Genomic DNA, 21,556 nt, shown 5'->3' on the forward strand with positions numbered 1-21,556 from the left:
CTACATTTCCCTTACAGTTAACAATAGTATTATTTTAATATTTTTCATATAAATTAATTATAAATTTATCTTTTATTATATATGTATTTTACTTTTTTAAAACCATCACATTATATGTTTCAATATGTTTTGGACTTAAGGCTATGAGGCTTCCCGGGCCACATAATTGGGCCTTGAAACTGGGCCTCAATTGAACATGAAGCACCTTGTAGTTTACCTTACGGGTAGTTTTATCCGTTGTTGGTTTGAGTTTGAACGTTTACATTTGTGTAAGAACTACAGTTTATGTATTAAAAAAAGTAGAATCCTGAAATCAAATGCTAATGCTTTTTGTTTCGTACCACCCGCCGCACACGCTACCGTGCGAGCCATGCGAAAACTCCAAAATGTTTTGCTTGCAGAGCAATAATGACCTTTTGTTTATGAATATCTAAAGAGTGAGACACACTAGTTTTTCCTTTTTAACCAAAAAAATACTGTAAAAAAAAAAAACTTACGTAACTTGTCTACTTTCTTTGGATTGTGCAATAATAACAATTCACACTCATCGCTTTCTGCTTAGCCATCTCATTCTAGTGTGTGTATTAATTTGTACCTTTTTACACTTTTGAAGGGTGAAATCATGTTGACAATGACTGTGAAAACCTACCCTCTTCAAACACGATTGCGCTTTTTACTCTAATAGCCTAATAATACCTTTTCTGTTTTTCAACTTCAACCTGCTTTCGTTTTCAACCCAAATAACTCATGCTTCATTTTCAGCTTCCCACATTATGCGGTGTTTTCTATTTTTCTTGCTGGAAACCATTCCTTACTTTTAATAACCAAAAAAAAACAAAATTCATATAAAATGAAATCATTTTTTTTAGTTCCTATGACAAAAATTTGCTTTTGGTCCTATCTCAAGTTTATCTTTAGTTCAATAAAAGAAAAACTGTTTTTTACTCCCTATAATATTTCTACATAAACATATGGGTTTTTTTCATAGTAAACCATATTATTTCTTTAAAATATTGGAATTGAAAATATCCTAAATTTTTCTATTGTAAGAAATCTAATACATATTTTACCCTATTTTTAAATTGTATATGCAAAATGATTAAATAGTAAATAATCAATAAAAGAACCAATTACTTAATATATTTAAATACTACCAATATCGGACATAATAATTATAGACTTTAAAAACATTGGATTTTGTTTATGTTGTTGTCTTCTCTCTCTTAATCTAGTGTTGAAATTTGATGGAGATGATGGTTCTTCCAAAAAAATATTGAAAAAGCCAAAAATAAGTGCAGCATGTGTTTCTCATTAAAGTTTCATAAAATTCAATAATAGTGGTCCTTCCACACATCATTCATGAATGGCTTCCCCTCCCCTGCAATGTTCTTCGTTTTCCATCACCACATGCAAAGACTCATTTGGCCCCATCCCACACCACTCTCACTCCGACCACCCTCCATTCACCACCCATCACGCCGGAATAAAAAACTGCACGCATTTTGTTAACCTTTCTATCTTAGTCGCATACATTATGAGTGAACCTGTTCCCCTAACTCACCACATTATAAGGACATGTTTGACAAATAAGTTTTGACTAAGTCTAAGATGGCGTTTTATATGTTCTGACACTGTAGGAATTTCCTTATCATAGTAATAGTAAGATCATAAATTCACCACTGTTTATTAATAAAGTGAGCTTAACCTTGTTATTTGAACTGGTTCCCAAACCCTCTTTTCCCATTGTAAGTCCATGGTATGTATGATTATATAATGTTGGTAGCTTTGTCTCCTAGAATTATTAAATGATTAAAAATAAAGTTAGAGTTAGATAGACTATTTGGGGGAGAAGATTGAAATTAATAAAAGTTGATTGTGTGAAAGTGAAAGTAGGTAAAAAAAAAATGTAAGAAGAAGAGAAGAGGGTGTGGATGAGAATGAGTGGGGGCATTTGTTGGGTGAGAGGACAAAAAGGTAGTAAAATCAGACAACACAACAGAGCAGACCAGGGGACGTTATTGATGGCATCAGAATATTCATGTCATCCATTTAATAGTAATAATAATGACAATAAAGTTTCCTTGGTATTCATTCCATCATGTCAAATCCATGCACGTGATGGACTCACCCCTCCCCAGTTTAGCTTAGCTTCTCCAATTTCTAAGTCAACAGCGACAAAAAGCATTAGCAAAAAGCAAATATGACAAAGGAACAAGGAGTAGTAGGAGAATTCAACTTTGGACCTTTGCAAAACAATAATAATAATAATTCACTTCCATTCCACCCATATGAGACAAAACCCAGTGCTGTGAGTGAATGTTGCTGCAGGGTCACCTCCTCATTTTTCATGCAATTAAATCTCCTCTCTCTCATTTTACTTCTTCAATCATTCATTTTTTCAAATACATACACTTTGTTCTTTGTTGCTGTGTGTATGTATCTCTAGTCCTTTAGATATGTATCAACTTAGATTAGTTTACACCAATTAATACATACACCTCATTCAACCGTACTCTGACTTTTAAAAGTTGAAACTGACATCTCCTTTAACCATGTTTTTTCTCTCATTTACTACAGTTGCTTAATTAATACCACTTCCTTTTCTATTCTCTTTCTTTAATGTCTGTTTTGTTTTTCTTAGTATGTTTTCAAATAGACTACTGCTTTCTAGACTAGTTTAAAAACAAATAATTTACATTTAAAAGTTTTTATATTGAAAGTAAGTACTAAAAATCAATATATAGCTTTTATCCAACAAAAAAATTTATTTAAAGTTGCTTAAATTTGATTAATTTCAGAAGTAGAAAAATTTATTCAATTTAGTATAAAATATGTAAAGAATTTTTTTTCATAAAACCATATTATTTTCTTAATCTATATCTTAATACTAATTTATTCAAATTTAATTTAACTCGCATGCAGAGAAAACACTAATGATGACTTTTTACAGTAAAAGTTGTATCAATATTTTTTTTAATTGATTAACAGTATAAAACAACTTTACATGATAATTACACTCGAAGAAAAAAAAAATAGTTATAATGAGAGTAACGAATGGTAACATACTCATTTTCTTATACATTTATTTAAGCACACTGTATAAGTGTTTTTGAAAAATATAAAAAGAAATGATTAACTTATCACACATATAAATTTTTGATAAATATTTTATGAAGATATTAGAAAGTGATGTATAGTTGGAGTCCAACCTGGTAATCTCATGCATAATAATTCCTTTGAATGAAGTAGTGTGGTTAGAGTGAGATTGAATAGGTTTTGTTTTGGAACAGAAAAGAGAGAGGAAAGACAAAGATTGAAGTTAGTAAGTATGAAGAGGAAAGAAAAAGTTGTAGGTGAGGGAATACATTAATGAGAAGAGTGACTCTGTACGCAATTGCACACCAACACATTGAGTCACTGCAACCCTTCTGCCTCTGCTCTGCTACTCCTGCTACCTACACTCACTGCCACTCACCACCATCATTCTCCTACCCTTTTGCCCCCCTCCCCTGAGAATCAATGCCAATCGGATCCTCCTATTCCTATTCCTCTTAACCCTTTTTACCCTTCCTTAATATCCATGCATCATTACTCATACTAATCTCTTCCTCTATCCCACTTAAAACTCAGTTATCTTCTCTCATTCATCCTTCTCCTCAAACAATGCTATGAACTTTCCTACTTTTTTCATACCCATATAGTTCAACCTAAATCTAAAACTTTCATTACTCTATTATTCTTGAAAACAAAGTCACACATATACATATATAAATATATATTATGTACTATATAACACTAAAATCTACCTCAGAGATATAATAAAACCAGGTGTTACATAATATATTGTTAACTAACTCCTTTTCAATAAACAATTTCACCAAAACAATCAATTTGTAATCAAATGTTTTTCAAATCTACTTATTTTGAAAATGGTAAGAAATCATCTTAAAAAATAAAACATTAATTAACTATTATAACTGATGGTGTTCCAATTATCGTATTTAAATGCTTTATCATAATTTATTATAATTTAACATAATTAATTCATTATTTTGTTGTTATTCAACAAAAATAATTTTTTTTAAAAATATATATTTTGAATTAAGATAATTATAATAAACTAATGCACAAATTTCAAAATAATTAAATTATAAACACCCATGAAAAATAATAACACCTGACTATAAAAGTTGTACATTATTAAAACAACTTTAAACCCTAAATCTTTATAATTAACCGTTAATATAAAAACATAATCATTTAATAAAAAATATTAATTGATATAACTTTAAATCAACAGACATATTGATTTATTGTTTGTTCTATACTATTGATGTAGTTTTTTTCATAGAAAACAAAAAAAATTGAACTAATTATAAGTTAAACTCAGATAAATCACTATAAATTTAAAGGGTTTTCCATCTATTGTTTTACATCAATAATTAAGAAAACTACATTTAAAATGTTCGATCTAGCATTTATATCGATAATACATCTTGCTTTAACTTTAATTTTACTTTTTTTATAAAAATACAATTTTTTTATTATAGATTTAAAAAATACTGATAAATGACTTAAAAAATATCCTAACACTACAATTGCTTTGGAAAAATAAAATAATATGTTAAAAATATATTTTTATTATCTTATTAGTCCTACTTCCAAAGATTAATCCCAACTTATTTTTCAAAATAAATCTAATACTTTATCCAATAGTATAAAATACGCTAAACGAGATAGAAGAAAAAGTTATATTCTCAACATTTTTCCAAATTTCATGTTAAATATGAATTTAAATACATACAAAATTAGTAGAATTCTGATTTTAAATATATAATTTGTTTTTTTATTCCTATAAGATTTAAAATTACTTTTTTAAATTCTTACAGAATATGTGAATTTTAACTTTAACAGTGTATTTTTTTTAAATTCTTTTTAGGTGATAGTTATAACACTGATATTCATTAGTGTGTGTTAAATAAGTGACTATTTAACATTTTATTTAAACATAGTCAATTAGTGTAATATAATAACCAAAAATAAAATTTTACTTATTTTACAATATTTAAGCATAAAACATATTTAAGCATTGTATTATTATTATTTTCATATTCTACTCCATTTATGGTGTAATTTACTATATCTCACCTAATATCATACATTACAAGAAAATCATAAAATAGAAACCAATTTTTAGAAATCTAAATAATTAGTTGCATTAATAACTAAATTAGAGACCATTTTAGAAACTAAAAAAAATAATTTTTAAATTAGTTTTTTTTATTGTTAAATAATTTTTAAATTGGTATCTAATTAGCAACGAAGATTTTAACTACCAGTTATTTAGTTTCTAAATTTGATAGCAAAAACCTTGGTTATTAATTAGATACCAATTTAAAAATTATTTAACAATAATAAAAATTAATTTAAAATTTATAAAATGATCTCTAATTTAATTACTATTGTAATTAATTATTTTGGTTTTTTAAAATTGGTTTCTATTTTATAATTTTTCTGTGTAACAGTGATAACATGTAAATTGAGAAAAATATTGAATGATGTCTAAATTGTTTTGTAATTAACTTAAAATAAGTAAATAAAGTTTCATTTGGAAGAGAATGATATATAATATGAAACCAGGGAAAATTCAACTATGAAGATGGAAAACCTTATGATAGAAGCATTGCAAAACAATGAGTGGATCACAATTCACACAATTAGGAAGAATATGTATTGCGATTTACGAGGGAAGATAACGAAAGGTAATACATACTGGTTTTCAAATTATATGGATGACTATGTCATTTTCTCACACGCGTGAATTTCAATGCATAATCATAAATCACTCTTCACTCATTTATATATATGATCAAATCTGATATAACGTTATAGCCATGTTTAACCAGTTAAGTAAAAAATAAATCTTATAAATTATAAATTAAATTTTTAAAAAAAAACTATATTAGTTTATTTATGCATAAACTAATTTTATTTTTTTAAAATGAATTTAGTAAAATTTGATCTAAACATATTTATAAGTATAATTTACAATTATACATTAGTACATGGGTAGGTGTAAATAAGAGTATATTATAAAGTAAATTGCACGTGGCATGATCTCACCAATATATGGGATCGCGCAGTTTCTGACGTAAAACCACAAGATTGAAACTTCAAGCCTGGGAAACCTAAAGAGAAAATAAAGGCTCCTTTATCACAAAGTTAAGATAACTTAGCAATCATATCATACCATATACATTAAAAAAATTACGAATCCTATTTTCTTTCAAAATTCCACTCTCAAAACATATTTAATACTTGTACAAGTGTATATGAGTTTATTATTTCCAACTCATTAAAATATTTGTTTTCTTGGATTTAATTTTCGTATTTTTTTAATTAATCCAACATAATTCAATATACTAACTCAGTAATGAGATAATCAGGTAGATGTTTCGTGATAGAAATACGATAAGATGTTTTGCTTTTTATAAAAGTTGAACCATTCCTAAAATGGTTCTCATTTATTTATTTTTTATTACTGATAAAAAATATAACTAAAAGTTGGTTTGAATTGTAGCAATCGAGATTACACTGTAAAAAATTTAAAATTATAAACATAAATGTAAAAATAGTAATTAAACAAGAAAAATGTTCGTTAGGCAGCTAGCTTGGCTTGTAGGTTTAAAAATAAAAATAAAATATATAAAGGTAAAATTTGTTTGTGATTACAATACGTTATGTTTTTTTGGACCACCTAATAATTTATCAATAAACAACCCTAATCACCATGTCAAGTACACAATAACCATTATTAATTTTTTTAAGTATTATAACTTTTTAAGAAAACTTCAATGGATTCAAAGATACTCTTCCATCCCATTTTGTTTAGTATTTAAGGTCTTAGTATCATAATTCAGAAACGTAATTAATATTTTAGATTTCACTGAAAAATGTTATGATTTTTTGATACATCCCTCTCTCAGCTATACCGTCTTTATTTTCTCATATAGTAGTTAATGACATATTTTTTCTTCTTCAGAAAAATGTTTTATCATAGTTATAGTTTCTTTAAATATATGCAAATAATATTTGTTATGTATACGTTATCTTAAACGACGATCATAGTTCGAACCAGTGGAGGTATTAAATATAAATTGTAATTTAGTAATGCAAGTTGAATTCAGATACACACGCAAGTTTCCATGGTGTTGAATGTGAATTACTTTATAATATTATTATATATTCTAGTAATAATTTTTTTATCAGCATATATATATATTCTAGTAATATAATAACATGTCTCTATAATTATGTGTTGTATATATTTTCGAGTGCAAGAGGTGAGAAGAGTTCTAAAATTATATATATACGTTTGATTAATTAATACTGTGTTAATTAATTTTGACTTTAACTTATTTAATCAGACTGTTATCAATACATGAATATTGTGATTGCGAGTGTGTTTATATTCAAATTTTCAAATAAGCTTTCGAAATTTAAGGGTAAATACGAGGATTAAAAGGAAGCATTTTTAATCTGATCGTCATTAGATATTCATATGAATCGCGATAACAGAACAAAGTTTCGAAGTAAAACTGAAATTAAATAACCCTTTCAAAATTATTAATTAGGTTATTTTAAGGTAATTAGTTATAACAGCATTGGGTTTATTTAGTTTGTGACACTTATTTTATTAAAGTGGGTTAATTAATAGATAATTAGGTATGTATGTAAGTATATGGGTTTATGAACATCATGGAGTTATTTTTTTTTTTTGCTTTTTACCAAAATGGGGTAGTTTTAAAAAAAATACAAATTTAGGCAAGTCGTGTCAATTCGACATGACTTTATATGCACAAATTGTTCTAATTAGGCAGGATTTCTGTCTTGTCATACTGAAGTCGTGTTAATTTTGTACGACTTCTGTCACGTCATAATGAATCTTTTATATTTTTATTTTATATCTTGTAATGAATCTTACGTATTCTGTAAAATCATTACTTCTCAAGCTTTTTATTTTGCAAATTCACAACAATAATTCTCTATTTATTTTCCAAATACAATAAATTTTCATTTATCTATTTATTTTCAAAATTCAATAACAATTTTCTTCATTTTTTAATTAATCAAATAATCAAGTTATTGTATTACAATGCCGTCAAACATGATTCATACACAATTATCCAATTTTTTATTCCTTAAAACTAACACTCTTAGAAAATTATGTATCAAATTAATTTTTAACATTACATAACTTACTACCTAATATATAAACAATAAAATTAAAAAAATAAAGATTCATTATGACGTGGCAGAAATCGTGCCAAATTGACACGACTTCAGTATGACAAAGCAGAATTCATGCCAAGTTAAGACGATTTGTGTATATGAATTTTTTTTTTAATCAGATACCATTTTGATTAAAAAAAAAAAAAACCCATCATGTTAAAAAATCCACGTATATGTGTATGTATGAAAAGTTGAGAATAAAATGGAGTATGTATGGGTTATGTGAAATGCAAATGAAAGATGGCACATGGGCGTAGACCTAAGTAGGAGTAGGCGAAAGTTATACATACTGGAATTGGTAGACGCGTAGAGGTATGAGTGTATTTGAAATATTAAATGAGTTGATAATAATAATTATAAGAAAAAGAAGAAGAAGAAGAAAAAGAAAAACCTGAGCAGTGACGGCTGAGTTGGGATGGGAGGGGAATGCGTTGTGGGAACAGAACAGTTATTTGCGGGGGAGGAAGCTTAAGGTTTTGTCACTTCAGGAAAGTAAATGAATGAGTGAAAATACCAAAAGCTGGTAAGGGGTCAATCAAAACGACTGTGCAGCATGTGCGCAGTAGTCAGTAGTAGGAGGGAGCTGAAGTCAGGGAGGAAGAAAGGAGGGAAAGGAATAAGACCCACTCTCATCTCATCACTCTTCTTTTGGGTACGGACTTTGACCGGGAATAGCAGGTCACCTCTCGTACCTTGTGCACGCCTGCTTCCACTTCTTTTCTTTTCGCTTTGAAGGAAGGAGGAGATTACGGAAATGACCCTGCCTCTCCTGCACAACACCAGCTACAGGAGGGAGCGGTGACAATAGCAATAGGGTTGACGCGCACGGTACACGGACGTGTGCTGCAGTCTGCACTGCATAAAGAAAAAATACAATCATCATTGCGTTTCGCAGCAAAAAGCCTGATCTTCAATTTAATTATCAAACTTTCTCCCTCCCACTCTCCCACCCTCTTTAACATTTTACCTTTTTAACACTTTTCTTTTTTACTTCCATAATCATAACTACTTCAATTTTCTTTTAACATCTTATATTTCCAATAAATAACAACACATCTTTTAATTTTCCACATAATACTTAACATCCACGTACTCTCTGGAATATAGCCATATGGAGTTGCTGTATATCACTTATACTCAAAAAATAACTTGAAGTAAAAGATTAACACATTACCACATCTCAGATTGATCATCTCGAACAACACTATCCTATTTTCGATAAAAAAAACATTAATTTTAGATCCACAATTAATCTCCAAATCATACCCTTAAAAGTCAATGGAAGTAGGAGAATTTTGTTTTTTGTTAACCAATGTATAATACAATGTTTATATTTGAATTTATTAAAAAGTTATTTTAATTTTTACTTATCCTCACAAAACTAATAGCTTGTAAGTTGAGAATCATTTCACCTTATATTTAATTGATGTATTTTTTTTTTATCAAATTCCTTTTATTTAAGTTGGGATATGAATACCTAATACATAAGATTATATATTTATAATGATATGATAGCGGATACTACAATACACTCAATAAATTGTATTAGAATAGATTTTAATAATATATTAGAAACAAAATTTACATTTAATTTATTCTCACAAAACTAACTTGCAAATAATAATTATATATTATAATTTAACTTTATTTCTAAATATATTGAAAATTATAACGAGTATGTCATATCTTTTTAGGAGGTAATCTTGCTCCAATATTTGCCAAAAATTAAAAAAAAAAAAGAAAGTGGTTTAATTCTAAATTCAAATATTTTTTTTTTGTAACAAATGAGCAAATATTATTTAATGCACACGTAACCCGTTGAGTTCAGTTAAAGTGTTTAAAAAGAGCAATATGATTATAATTAGTATTTGAGAAAGAAGGTTCCATAAACCAGTATTGATCAATTAGTCAATTCCACGTTCTAAAGTAGTGTAGAAAAAACCGCGGACGGAGATGGAGCGGGAAAAAACTGTTGTACAAATAGCAGCTCTATTTAGTGACATATAATTTTATTTACAATTCACATGCATTTTGGAATTACGAATTTAATGCATAGAGGAGTACACCACTGTCATCTAAGATGTTATGTATGACACACATGCATGACGATTAATTGTGGAAGAAATTGAAGATGGAAACAGATCTGGGCGAACTAAGGTTTTATATGAAAGTTTTAAATAGCATGAGCGTCAGAAAAAAAGTTAGAAATGATTTGGTGGTAGAAAAAGAAGAATGAAAAGCATATTATGACATGAATAATGTAGAATTTGATGAAGGCAGGAAAATGTGGTTTTTGTTTGTTGATTTTAAGTTGGTCTGTGTGTGATGAGACCACCAACTCCTCCCCATTAAGAAATATTAAAAGTGTAAAAATGTTTAGGAAATATATGGTGTGGGAGATAATAAATAATAAAGAATGCTAAAAAAGAGAAGGCAGTTAAGAAAATAATGATAGTGACTGTAAATAAGAATGATAGTGGTGGGACTAAATGGGATTTAGTAAGATAGATTTATGAAGAAGGGAAGGGTAGCTGGTCTTGAAAGCTCTTGCGCTTGTGGAAGTAGTGCTCAAGAAACAAGAAACAAACACAAACCCTTCGCTTCTATATATCCTTCACATCTCTTTTATTTCCTTCGCCTCTCTCTCTCTCACTCTCTCTCTCTCTTTTCTCAACCTCACCAACACACCACAGCCTCGTGTGAATTGCGCCGATCTATTCACACCAACACAGGTCACAGTAAGTTCTCTCTCTCTCTCTCTCTCTCTTCATATGCACAGCCTTGTTGCTAATGGATCTCATCGTCTCTTCGATTTATCTTACTTACCTACAAACTTCACCGCCACGCAAACAACGTTATATCCAGATCTACCGGTGCAACTTTCGTTTTTCTTTTTCAGTTTCTTGTTTCGAGATTTTCGACGTCCTTCTTATTGCTAACCCATTGTTATTCGTTTTCGTTTACCATTTTTTTTGGGATTGCATCTTTTTTTGACTCGTTTTATGGATGGTAAAAAAAAAGGAACGATTTGGAGACGCTTTTAATGACCTAGATTACTTTATTAATATCACGTTTGAAATGGTTTAATAAATCCGCGATCACGAATCGGAACATGAAGCTTCGTTGAATATTAATACGTTTTGTTTTTCTCTATGATTCCTCAATTTCCATGTCTTGTATTTATTTATTTACAGCTATCAAGATTTAATTATTATTATTATTGTTATCTCCATTTGACTCTCTCTTTCTCTCTCTCTGTGTTTGTTTGTTTGTAGAAAATTAAAAATCAGGTTCTGCAGGCTGTGAAAGCTAGATACTAATTAGATCGCTCGTTCGAAGAAAGAGAAACCGTAGTAGCAGTACAAATTTTATTAGGGATTTGATCTAATATAATATGATTTGACGATTTAATTAACCGCAGAAGTTGCCTTGGAGTGTGAGGGACAAGAAAGAGAGAAAGAAAAGGAGAGAGAGGGATCGGAAAAGATGTCATCATCATCGAATTCGCCGTGCGCGGCGTGCAAGTGTCTGAGGCGAAAGTGCACGCAGGAGTGCGTGTTCGCGCCGTACTTTCCGCCGGACAACCCTCAGAGGTTCGCTTACGTGCACAAGGTTTTCGGGGCTAGCAACGTCGCCAAGCTTCTCAATGAACTCAGCGCCTCGCAGCGAGACGACGCCGTAAAGTCCCTCGCTTACGAGGCCGAGGCTCGTCTCAGGGACCCCGTCTACGGCTGCGTGGGCCTCATCTCCGTCCTCCAACACAAGCTCCGGCAGATCCAGATGGAACTCAACAATGCAAAGAAGGAACTGGCAACATACATCGGTCCCCAAGCTTTTCAAGGCTTACCGGCCCCCATTCTTCAACAGCAGCCCAACAACCTTTTTTCCGGTTCGCTGTATGGCAACATGGCGGGCGTGACGGCAGCTACTCACGGCGGGCAGCTGGTGATTCGCGAAGCCCAGTCGCCACAGCAGCATCAGATCTTGGAGGCCCAGCAGTTGGCCGCGGCTGTGGCGGCCAGGGAGCAGCAGGAGATGTTCAGGAGTTACGAACATCAACAGCAGCAGGAGTTTCTGCGGTTCAGTGGTGGGTTCGATGTGGGTTCGGCTTCTGCTGGTGGGTTCAGCCAGATATCCCCAGTTGCTGCATCCGCCGATCAGTTGTCTCCTTCGTTGGCTTTGGGATCCTTCGATAACGCTTATCACATGCAGCAACCACAAGTTGCAGAGCCTCATCCTCATCCTCACAACATTCCTTTTGAGGCTCAGCTTCTTCTCCCTCCACAACAGAAGCAAACACAGCAACAAACACAGCAGTCCCAACTTCCCCTTCACCAGCCACAGTCTGAAAGCGAGGAGTGTAGGAGTCTTGGTCCAACCTGTTGATTTCCAATTTTGTAGCTCCGCGCCTCTGTGCTTTTTCCTCCAACAATTTTCAGCCTAGGTATTTTTTCTTCTTCATTTCCATGGTCCACTATAGGTTTTCCATTTTTGTTTTGTATTCCCCCCTTCTGTTATTTTATCATGCCTCTCGATGAAGCCCTGCTCACGTAGGATTTTTTTAAAATACTTGGTGATATGTGTTTATGAATGATTATTTCTATGCTTTTCTGTGTTTGCGATTGTAATTATTAGCTAGCTTTTTCATTGCGAGGGCAATCTAGTTTGGTGGCAGGAGAAAGCTAATCAGTCCTCGTGGTAGGAAGCAGAGGGTCTGTTAGGGGAAAGGTCTTGTCAAAGTGAGAGACGTATGATCTGGTTCATCAATTATCACAACTTACAACAGTAGCCAAATTGTTGAGTCTAGATAAGTAGGGGAAGGATGAGACAGATTCAAACAAAATAAAAAACAAACTCATAGACTTTAAATCTCATGAAAAATCACAAGAGACATAAGCAGATGAAAAATGAAAGGAATAATTATTCCAGTCAAAGTTTAATTTTATTTTTAAATTAAATAATTTTTTATTTATTTTTTCTTTAAAATTTGTGTAACAATAAAAATAAACCCATTTTTATAAAAACTTAAAACACTTAAAAAGTAAAAATAAGATAATATTTTATAATTAAAAGTAAATAAAAAATATAAATATTTTTTTAAAGCAGCCAGTACCTTAAACTTGTCATTGGTCAGGTCAAAACATTTTGGTGAAGAAAGTTTGCATATTAAAATGTTTCTAGAAAACCTATTATATGCTCTGAATTTAAGGTATCTGTGGGGGTGTTACAGGAATTTGACAATCCCTCAATTCAAGTCCTTTGCATTTGTAATCAGATTGCCTATTTTTTGTGTGAATAATTGCATTAGCCTCCTTTTGATTGCTGATTTCTACCTAATGAAAGAGATTAGGAGCTAATATTCTTGAAAGGAGAATTGTGGGAGTCGACATGTGAGCCGAAAAACATATTGGTATAAAATACAAGATACATCCCAATCCCAGCAATAGGTTTGGCCTGCTTTTGGAATCCTTACATAATAATTACAGCATTCTTACTTTTTATATATTGAGATCTTGAATATACTATGAGAATGAAAAACAGTTGCATCTTAATTTGCCATGAAATTTGTTGTTTCAAACAAGTTCACCTTTGTCTTGTTGAAAAAAAAAAGGAAGAATATAGTCCATTATTGTTCTTAAACAAATGGACAATTGTAGAAAAGAGGTAACCTTTATGGCCATGCATTGACTTGCAAACATGCACGTAGATAGTCTTGAGTTGAGTTGCTATGATAACCCATTGATTAGAATTAGAATTTGGAAGATATGAATTACAAGTCATTCCTAGATATCTATTAATGTTTTTTTTCTTTCTCTTCTTCAGTCATTATCTGCGGATATAAATGGATAGTAAGAGAAATAGAGAAATGCAAAGCAGACATGTGAGATAGCGAGATTCATAATCCGATAGCGAGATTCATAATCCGCTTCGGTTTGCTTGGCTTTGAAAGGAGACTACCAAACTAGACACAATTTAAAATGTAAGATCTTTATTGATCTTTATATGTTTTTTTTTTTTTCCTTTCTTTCTTTTTCAAAACAAATTAAAAGCCGTAGCTACATTTATTTTCTTTTTGTCAAAAAACTAAATTGTAAATCAGAAATTCAGAGAATGTTTTTTTTTTAAAGGTCTCATATATGGTGTTTGTCAAATCATTTTTATCAGTTAGATTTATTGTGATTTTGATATGGAAGAAATATTTGAAGCACAATAGCTATTGGATACATTTGAGTATAATCTACACATTTTACATTTAAAGTTTTTCATTTTCTAACTTATATAGAAGTGATCCGTAATCTTTTGAAAAACAACTATAAATATTTGTTTGATTTCAGAAGTTGAAGATAAAGAATTTAAATTTATGAGTAACAAATATTCCATTAACTTTAAGTTATATTTAAAAGTAATTGAACCTCAATTTTGTAGAATTATAGGTTAGCTTTCATCATTTCTAATTCTTAACCAATACTTTAAAATTTATTGATCATTTAGGTTTAAGAATTGACAGTAGTAGTAGCATTTTGTATGGACATTTTATTTGATGAAATTAACCTAATCATAGAAACATATTCAATTTGGAAATAAGAGAATATGTACTTACTAAGTTTTAAATTTATCCAACTTTACATATTGAAGCAATTGACCAATCCAGTATGAATTATTCTAAATTTTATTGGATTAGTTAGTTTGAATTCAACAAAAAAGGAAATCTTTTAAAAATAAACTCAAACTAATTCATCTCCATTCATTTGTTGGATCATTAATAGCATATTAAAACATTTTTTGTCATTAGATATATTATAATTTTATTTTAATTTGCTATTACACACTTAAAATTTGTAGTGAATAATAATTTTGAATCTATAAAGACATTTTATTTTGTGATAGTTAATTTATGTTGATATAATATTTTTAATTGTTGATAATTTAATTAATAATAACTATTATTTTATATCCTGAGGAGATTCATATAGTTTACATATTAAATTTGGACAATCATATTGAATAAGTTGAGTCATGGTTAGAATAATTTAGAAAATATAAAATATACAATTTAAAAAAAATTAAAAACTTGCAATTCTTCTATATTTATACAATTTTGTTTAAAATTGTGCACTAAAGTTCCATAAGGTAATCAAAGGTTATAATATTTCTATTATTTTTTATATTAAAAACACACTACATTCTATAAGAATTTTTTTAAATAATAATTAATTTAAAAAATAAATAATTATTTTATTAACTAAATTAAATACTATTTTATAAATTAAAATCATTAGTTTCATAATTTTTATTTTCTCGCACAACTTAAAACTCTCTAATAAAAAAATGTTAAGTTTTACTTTTAAATCTAAGATTTTTTTCCACAATGAACTTTATTCATCTTTCAATGGGTTTTCTCATTTTTATTTTTTTTTAATTCTTCTTCTGTTGTGTGAAGATAAATTATATTTCTGGTAATATATTCAAGTAGATAAAATATTAAGATACTCTTATTTAATGATTGAGTTAACATTAAATCTAATTAAAACAAAGTTTCAAGTAAGAGACTTTGAAGATAAATGCTTTAAATATAAATATATAAAATATTTATTAGCTTCATATATCATATTAAATTTTTGAACTCACATTGCATACTAATTTAAATCATACTTATTTACAACATTAATCAATTCTCACAAATTATCTCACATGAAGAATATAAACATAATTCCATTACAATAAATTATGTTAATGAATATCAAATTTATTTAAATAAAATAAATCAATAATATTCAATATGGTTTTCACATCATATATTTTTTCAACTTGTTTTATTATATTATTATTGCATCAAAATTAAAAAAAATAATTAATTAATCATAAAATTTTGTGTAAATAAATATAACTTATAAGAAAGTTAAGGAGATAACCTAAAACTATTATGAATAATTAAAATAAAAAAAAAAATACTTAGTTTAAAGGTTTAAAAACACTACAATAAAATCATCAAATAGAAACCAATTTTTAGATACCAAAATAATTAGTTGCAATAGTAACTAAATTAGAAACCATTTTAGAAATTAAAAAAAAAATGGTTTCTAAATTAGTTTCTATTCTTGTTAAATAGTTTCTAAATTGGTAGTAAAAACTTTGGTTGTTCATGACTCATTAGTGTTGAATCTTTCCAACATTTCTCTTTGCAAAAATTCAACAAATACAATATTATCAAATCATTCACACTAAATTTTGAATCCACATGCATATAATTCCAAGAAATGGTCATTATTTAAATGTATCTAAAATGGTATAGTCATACATACAACCACATTTTCTTTCCTATACAAAAAATAATATTCAATTTTATATTCCAAGCCATTTCTATGCATTATATTTCTACCCTACCAACAAATACACATGCATCCATCTACAAATCTTGAAACCACCACATTCAACACAACAATAAATGATGCAAAAAAATCATACAAACGAATAATGCAACGAAGATAAACACTCATAATCGATTGTTCACCAACATAATTGATTAACTTGGAAAAAAAATTCATAATCGATTATCCTTTACTCCATATCAATTATAACTAAAAATAACTCATAACGAATTTTCATCCTCGTGCATTAACCACCGTGATACCACCTCGACGACTACCAAAGCCAACCACAAATGCAAATCAAACACCACTTCTACCACCCCCAACATTGAAAAAACCACACTTGACATAGATAAAGCAAGACCAATTTCGTAATTTCACATGTTATGTATTTTTGCTTCTTTTTTAACTGGTGAGTGATCACTGCTAGAAAATCATTATAGAAACCACTTTTAGAGACAACAAATTATTAGTTTCTATAATAACTAAATTAGATATTATTTTAGAGACTCTAAAAACTATTGGTATCTAAATTAGTTTCTAAATTGATATTTAATTAGTTATCTAAGTGTTAGCTACCAATTATTTAGATTCAAAAGTTTGTATATAAAACTTTGATATCTAATTAAATATCAATTTAAAAATTATTTATTAATAATAGAAATTAATTTAAATACCAATAATTTTTTAATCTATAAAATAATATTTAATTTTATCAATATAGCAACTAATTATTTTTTATCTCTAAAATTGAATTTTACTTAATATTGTTAATATTGTTGTGGTAGATAGTTTCATATATCAACTTCCACGTTTTTCCTCACCTCCCTTTCATCTCAAAGCAACTGATTCAAACATAGTGTGTTCCTACAATTCCATCTTCGTATGTACAGTACATCATCTGAAATAACACAACATAAATAAATAAATAAAAGATTGATAAATATTATTCTTTTGTCTACTAGCTTCTGTATGGTAGACTCAAAATTTAAAAAATAAAATGAACTATTAATTCAAAATCGAGATAGAAGACAAAGAAAAATTATTTTAAAAATGTGATAGTTTTCATAAAACAAAATTTAAATAGTTAATTTATTCATAAAAAAATTGAAGTTAAATAATAAAATATTAAAATTTCATTTTATTTTAACAATTTATAGTCATTACAAAATAAATATAACCTGATTCTTACAATACTTATTTATATATATAACCTGATTCTAGAACACAATTTTTGTAAGACTAAACATTAAGTAGCTTATTTCCTCTACTCCCAACTTCAGCTCTCAAACATTGAAACTAGTTATAACTTATAAGTAGATTTTTTTTCATCTTCTTTTCATTCCATTTTTATTTTCATTTTATCTCTACATTCATTATCACATTTAATATCACTCTTTCTATCTCCTTATGTTCCTTTTATTTACCTCGTCAACCCAAAATGGGGGTGAATATTACACATTACCCTAAATATTTTGTCTTAGTTTTTTGTACTATTCTACATTCTGTTTTCTTATATTTTTTTTTTCCTTAAGATCATACAACACAATTAAGTGTTAGTCAGTAAAAAATTACACAACACATGTATTAGCGTGTGGTATTAAAAAGAAATCAAATAGCGTAAGAAAATACCTTGTAGTTATTTTTACTTCGTAGGTGTAACACTTGTTTATAATCCATTTTCATAAATTAATAAATTTTTCATAAAAAAATTATTAATTTATGAATGAAATTTGTTAATTATTCCGCTGCGCAAAACCCAGAAGATTCTGCATGCATAAGAACTGTTTTCAGAATTAAATTTCGACTGTTATATATTCTGAGCTCCATCATTTGTCTGAATTATCATTTTATATTTCTATATAATGTGAATGTATCTCGATAATATTTCATATTTTTACTGGTCTAAAATTCAAACCTATGCACTGCAAATTATTCTGCACAACACAGACTCCTAAATTAGAAAGAAAAAGAAAATGTCTGTGTAAATTTTTGACATATCTCTAAAGAATACGAACACTTAACACATACTAGTTCTGGTTTATGATTGGTGTTTTTTGCAAGTATGGTAAAATCCACATTTCTAATCCCATTTCGTCATAGCAATCTTTTGCTCCATCTTCCACGGTTTCTCAAAACCATTTTCTATCTTTATTATAGTTGTTATTGTGTTGCACGAGATACACAAAGTCAAAAATGGCACATAAACGCTTCAAAGAAATACAGCTTTGAACAGAGTGATTAGTGCACAACCGACACCTTTTTGCAATGAACGTTTTCATGGTAAGTTGACCACTCAAAAATTATAATTTTCTTTTCTTTTCTCAAAGATTGCATCAAGTCAATTAATAGTCCATTTATTTGTAGATACCGTTTTGGAATATGTTACCAGTCACCGATTTCGTTAGTTGACTTTAATGCTGCATGTGCTTGGGGCCAATAAAATATAATAGTAATATTATTTTATACATCAAAATCTTACTATGAATTCTTAGCCAGGGAAAAAAGAAAAGGGATATAGAAATTGTTTTGAAAAAAATGAGAAATGATGCAAATGCTACTGTACTCGGGTAGGTATTTGGTCGAGTTCATTGAGGACCCATTTGAAAAAAGTGACAGTATAAGAGCTTAGCATGGGTCGTGAATCGACCTAACAGGCCCCAAAACACAACTAGTTTTGACTTCAGTCCAAATCGCGCAACGTCAATGAACAATTCCACTTAAAGAAAATGTAACGTTTTTCTGCAGACACATATTTTTTATACCATAAATAAAAATAAATACCATCCGATAGCGTAATGAATATAAATACCATATCCCTAAACGTAATAAATATTATCTTCAGTATCTTGATTACGCTGTTTAACTATTTCGATTTATATACTTCATATCCAAATTTGATAGAAAATTACTGTCATATGACACATTAATGCCTAGAGGGATCAGGGTCAGAAATCAAAGTCCATGAAAACTTACAAATAGACAATCATCCATAAAGAGTATCTCAACTTAGATCTTTGAAATATATTTTACCATTCAGACTATATTTTGTGTTTTGTGTTCTCACTTACTTCAACTTCCAAAAAAGTGTATTTATTAAGAGAAACTGAAATTCATATATGTATTGTTTTACAATGTGAACATAATATGATTGAAGTAAAAATATATTTGGAAGTAAAGTGGCGAGGTTCTGGCAGCAGGTGAATTCTGATGTAAACAAAAATGGAGAGAATATTGGTGTGCGTTCGATAAATAAAGGAAACAATGATGAAGGATCTTACGCTTCCTTATTCATGTATCTATCATGTGTCTTCTATTGTCTTATTCTATAGTCAAAGGTATAAATTAGATTCAAAAGTGAAAAAAAAAATCATAAAATTCTTTATCATAACACTAACATAGCAAGTGTAGCCCCACAAGAGGGTCACATATATACATATATGTACACATATATATAATATATATATATATATATATATATATATATATATATATACCTAAAGTACGTACTGAATATTATAACAACTTACACGTTTATACACATCGAGGTTAATTATCAAGCATTCTGCTTCGTGGGGTCTCTTGATCTGACACCAACATAATTTTTAGCTTCTTATATGTATATAATATTATTCATCATTTCACTACTTATATAGTTATAAAGTTTGTCTAAAAAAAGTTATAGGATTCTTATGAAAGCGAAAGATAATGACTTAAAATGGAACACATCTCAGTGTGTGAATGGAAAACACACATTCTGCTATGTATCTCAATCAATCTCTATACTATACATTATCTTCTTTTTTTTAAATTATAAAATAAGGTACCATGTAGAAAATGATTGAAGTTAATTATATGGTGTCACACTATATATAAGATAAAGTCTCATGTGAAAGATATGAATGGTGGTATAAAAGGGTAGCTGGGTGAAGCGGTCAGTGATAACTGCATAAACACACAACACACCGGATATAATCCAATATAGTATTATTAAAGGATAACTTAATTTGTTTTGACTTTATCATTTAAATTTTAATCATACTATTTTGAATTGACTTTTCTTCTTACAAAAGGGTAGAGTTGAGAATTCTGATGAAGCTGATGACAAAAATTTCACGGGTTGATCTTTTGGATTGAGCTTTCGGATTTGGACTCTCTAAGTTAGGCTTTCGGTTTCTTTTCTTACAATGATGCTCTACAGGTTGGGTTTTCGGCTCCTCCTTTCACAATGTTGTTCTCTAGGTTTGACTTTCGGCTTTTCCTCTCACAGTAATGCTCTCCAGGTTTGGTTTTCAATTTCTCCTCTCGACTTCTCCTCTTACAGTTGAGTGTGTACCCCTGCAAGACGCTCCGATGTCAAAATCAGAAATAGTTTACATTATCATCGGATAAAATTCACTTTATTTATCTATTAGACTGATGTCTTATTTATAGTATTTCTTTATTGGACTTATAACTTATTTGAAATTTTTTTTCACCACTTATTATTTTATTATTTTAAACAGACTCTTTAATTTGAATCTTATTAAATTGGGTGTTGGTACAATTATATATATTCTTTCAATCACACGTAATAGCATTACAACTTTAATATCTGAAATTTGACTCTCATTTAAGAACAGGTCTCATACTTTTTAACTGCATTCTTTATATCTCCTAAAATTCAAAGATTATTATCTTCCTATTTTTGTTATTTATCTTTCTTCATAACAGAGCTTTTATATATATGGATCACCGGTTAAGTTAAAAGTATTTTTAATTCCATTACGTTTCTTAAATTTTAAAGATTATACCTCTTTCTTTCCATTATACTCTTTATAATTATTATTAGTATTCTTTTTAAAAAGATTAATGAAATTTTTAATAACATATTTATCTTGCATTAAATTAATTAT

General features: G+C 28.9%; 1 protein-coding gene across 1 annotated transcript; it reads left to right on the plus strand.

The window, feature by feature from the left end:
• The first annotated feature begins 10,762 nt into the window (after positions 1–10,762).
• LOC137810135 (protein ASYMMETRIC LEAVES 2-like) lies at positions 10,763–14,426 on the plus strand. Its single transcript, XM_068611271.1, has 3 exons — positions 10,763–11,030; positions 11,568–12,736; positions 14,116–14,426. The coding sequence occupies exon 2, from the start codon at positions 11,779–11,781 to the stop codon at positions 12,676–12,678; it is 900 nt and encodes a 299-aa protein (XP_068467372.1). The 5' UTR covers positions 10,763–11,030; positions 11,568–11,778; the 3' UTR covers positions 12,679–12,736; positions 14,116–14,426.
• Positions 14,427–21,556: the final 7,130 nt, after the last annotated feature.

This window comes from Phaseolus vulgaris, chromosome 2, assembly GCF_000499845.2.
Source record: "Phaseolus vulgaris cultivar G19833 chromosome 2, P. vulgaris v2.0, whole genome shotgun sequence".
Taxonomy (NCBI): domain Eukaryota; kingdom Viridiplantae; phylum Streptophyta; class Magnoliopsida; order Fabales; family Fabaceae; genus Phaseolus; species Phaseolus vulgaris.

Coding starts and splice junctions, on each gene's coding strand:
- LOC137810135 (XM_068611271.1), top strand. CDS start 11,779: ATGTCATCATCATCGAATTCGCCGTGCGCGGCGTGCAAGTGTCTGAGG.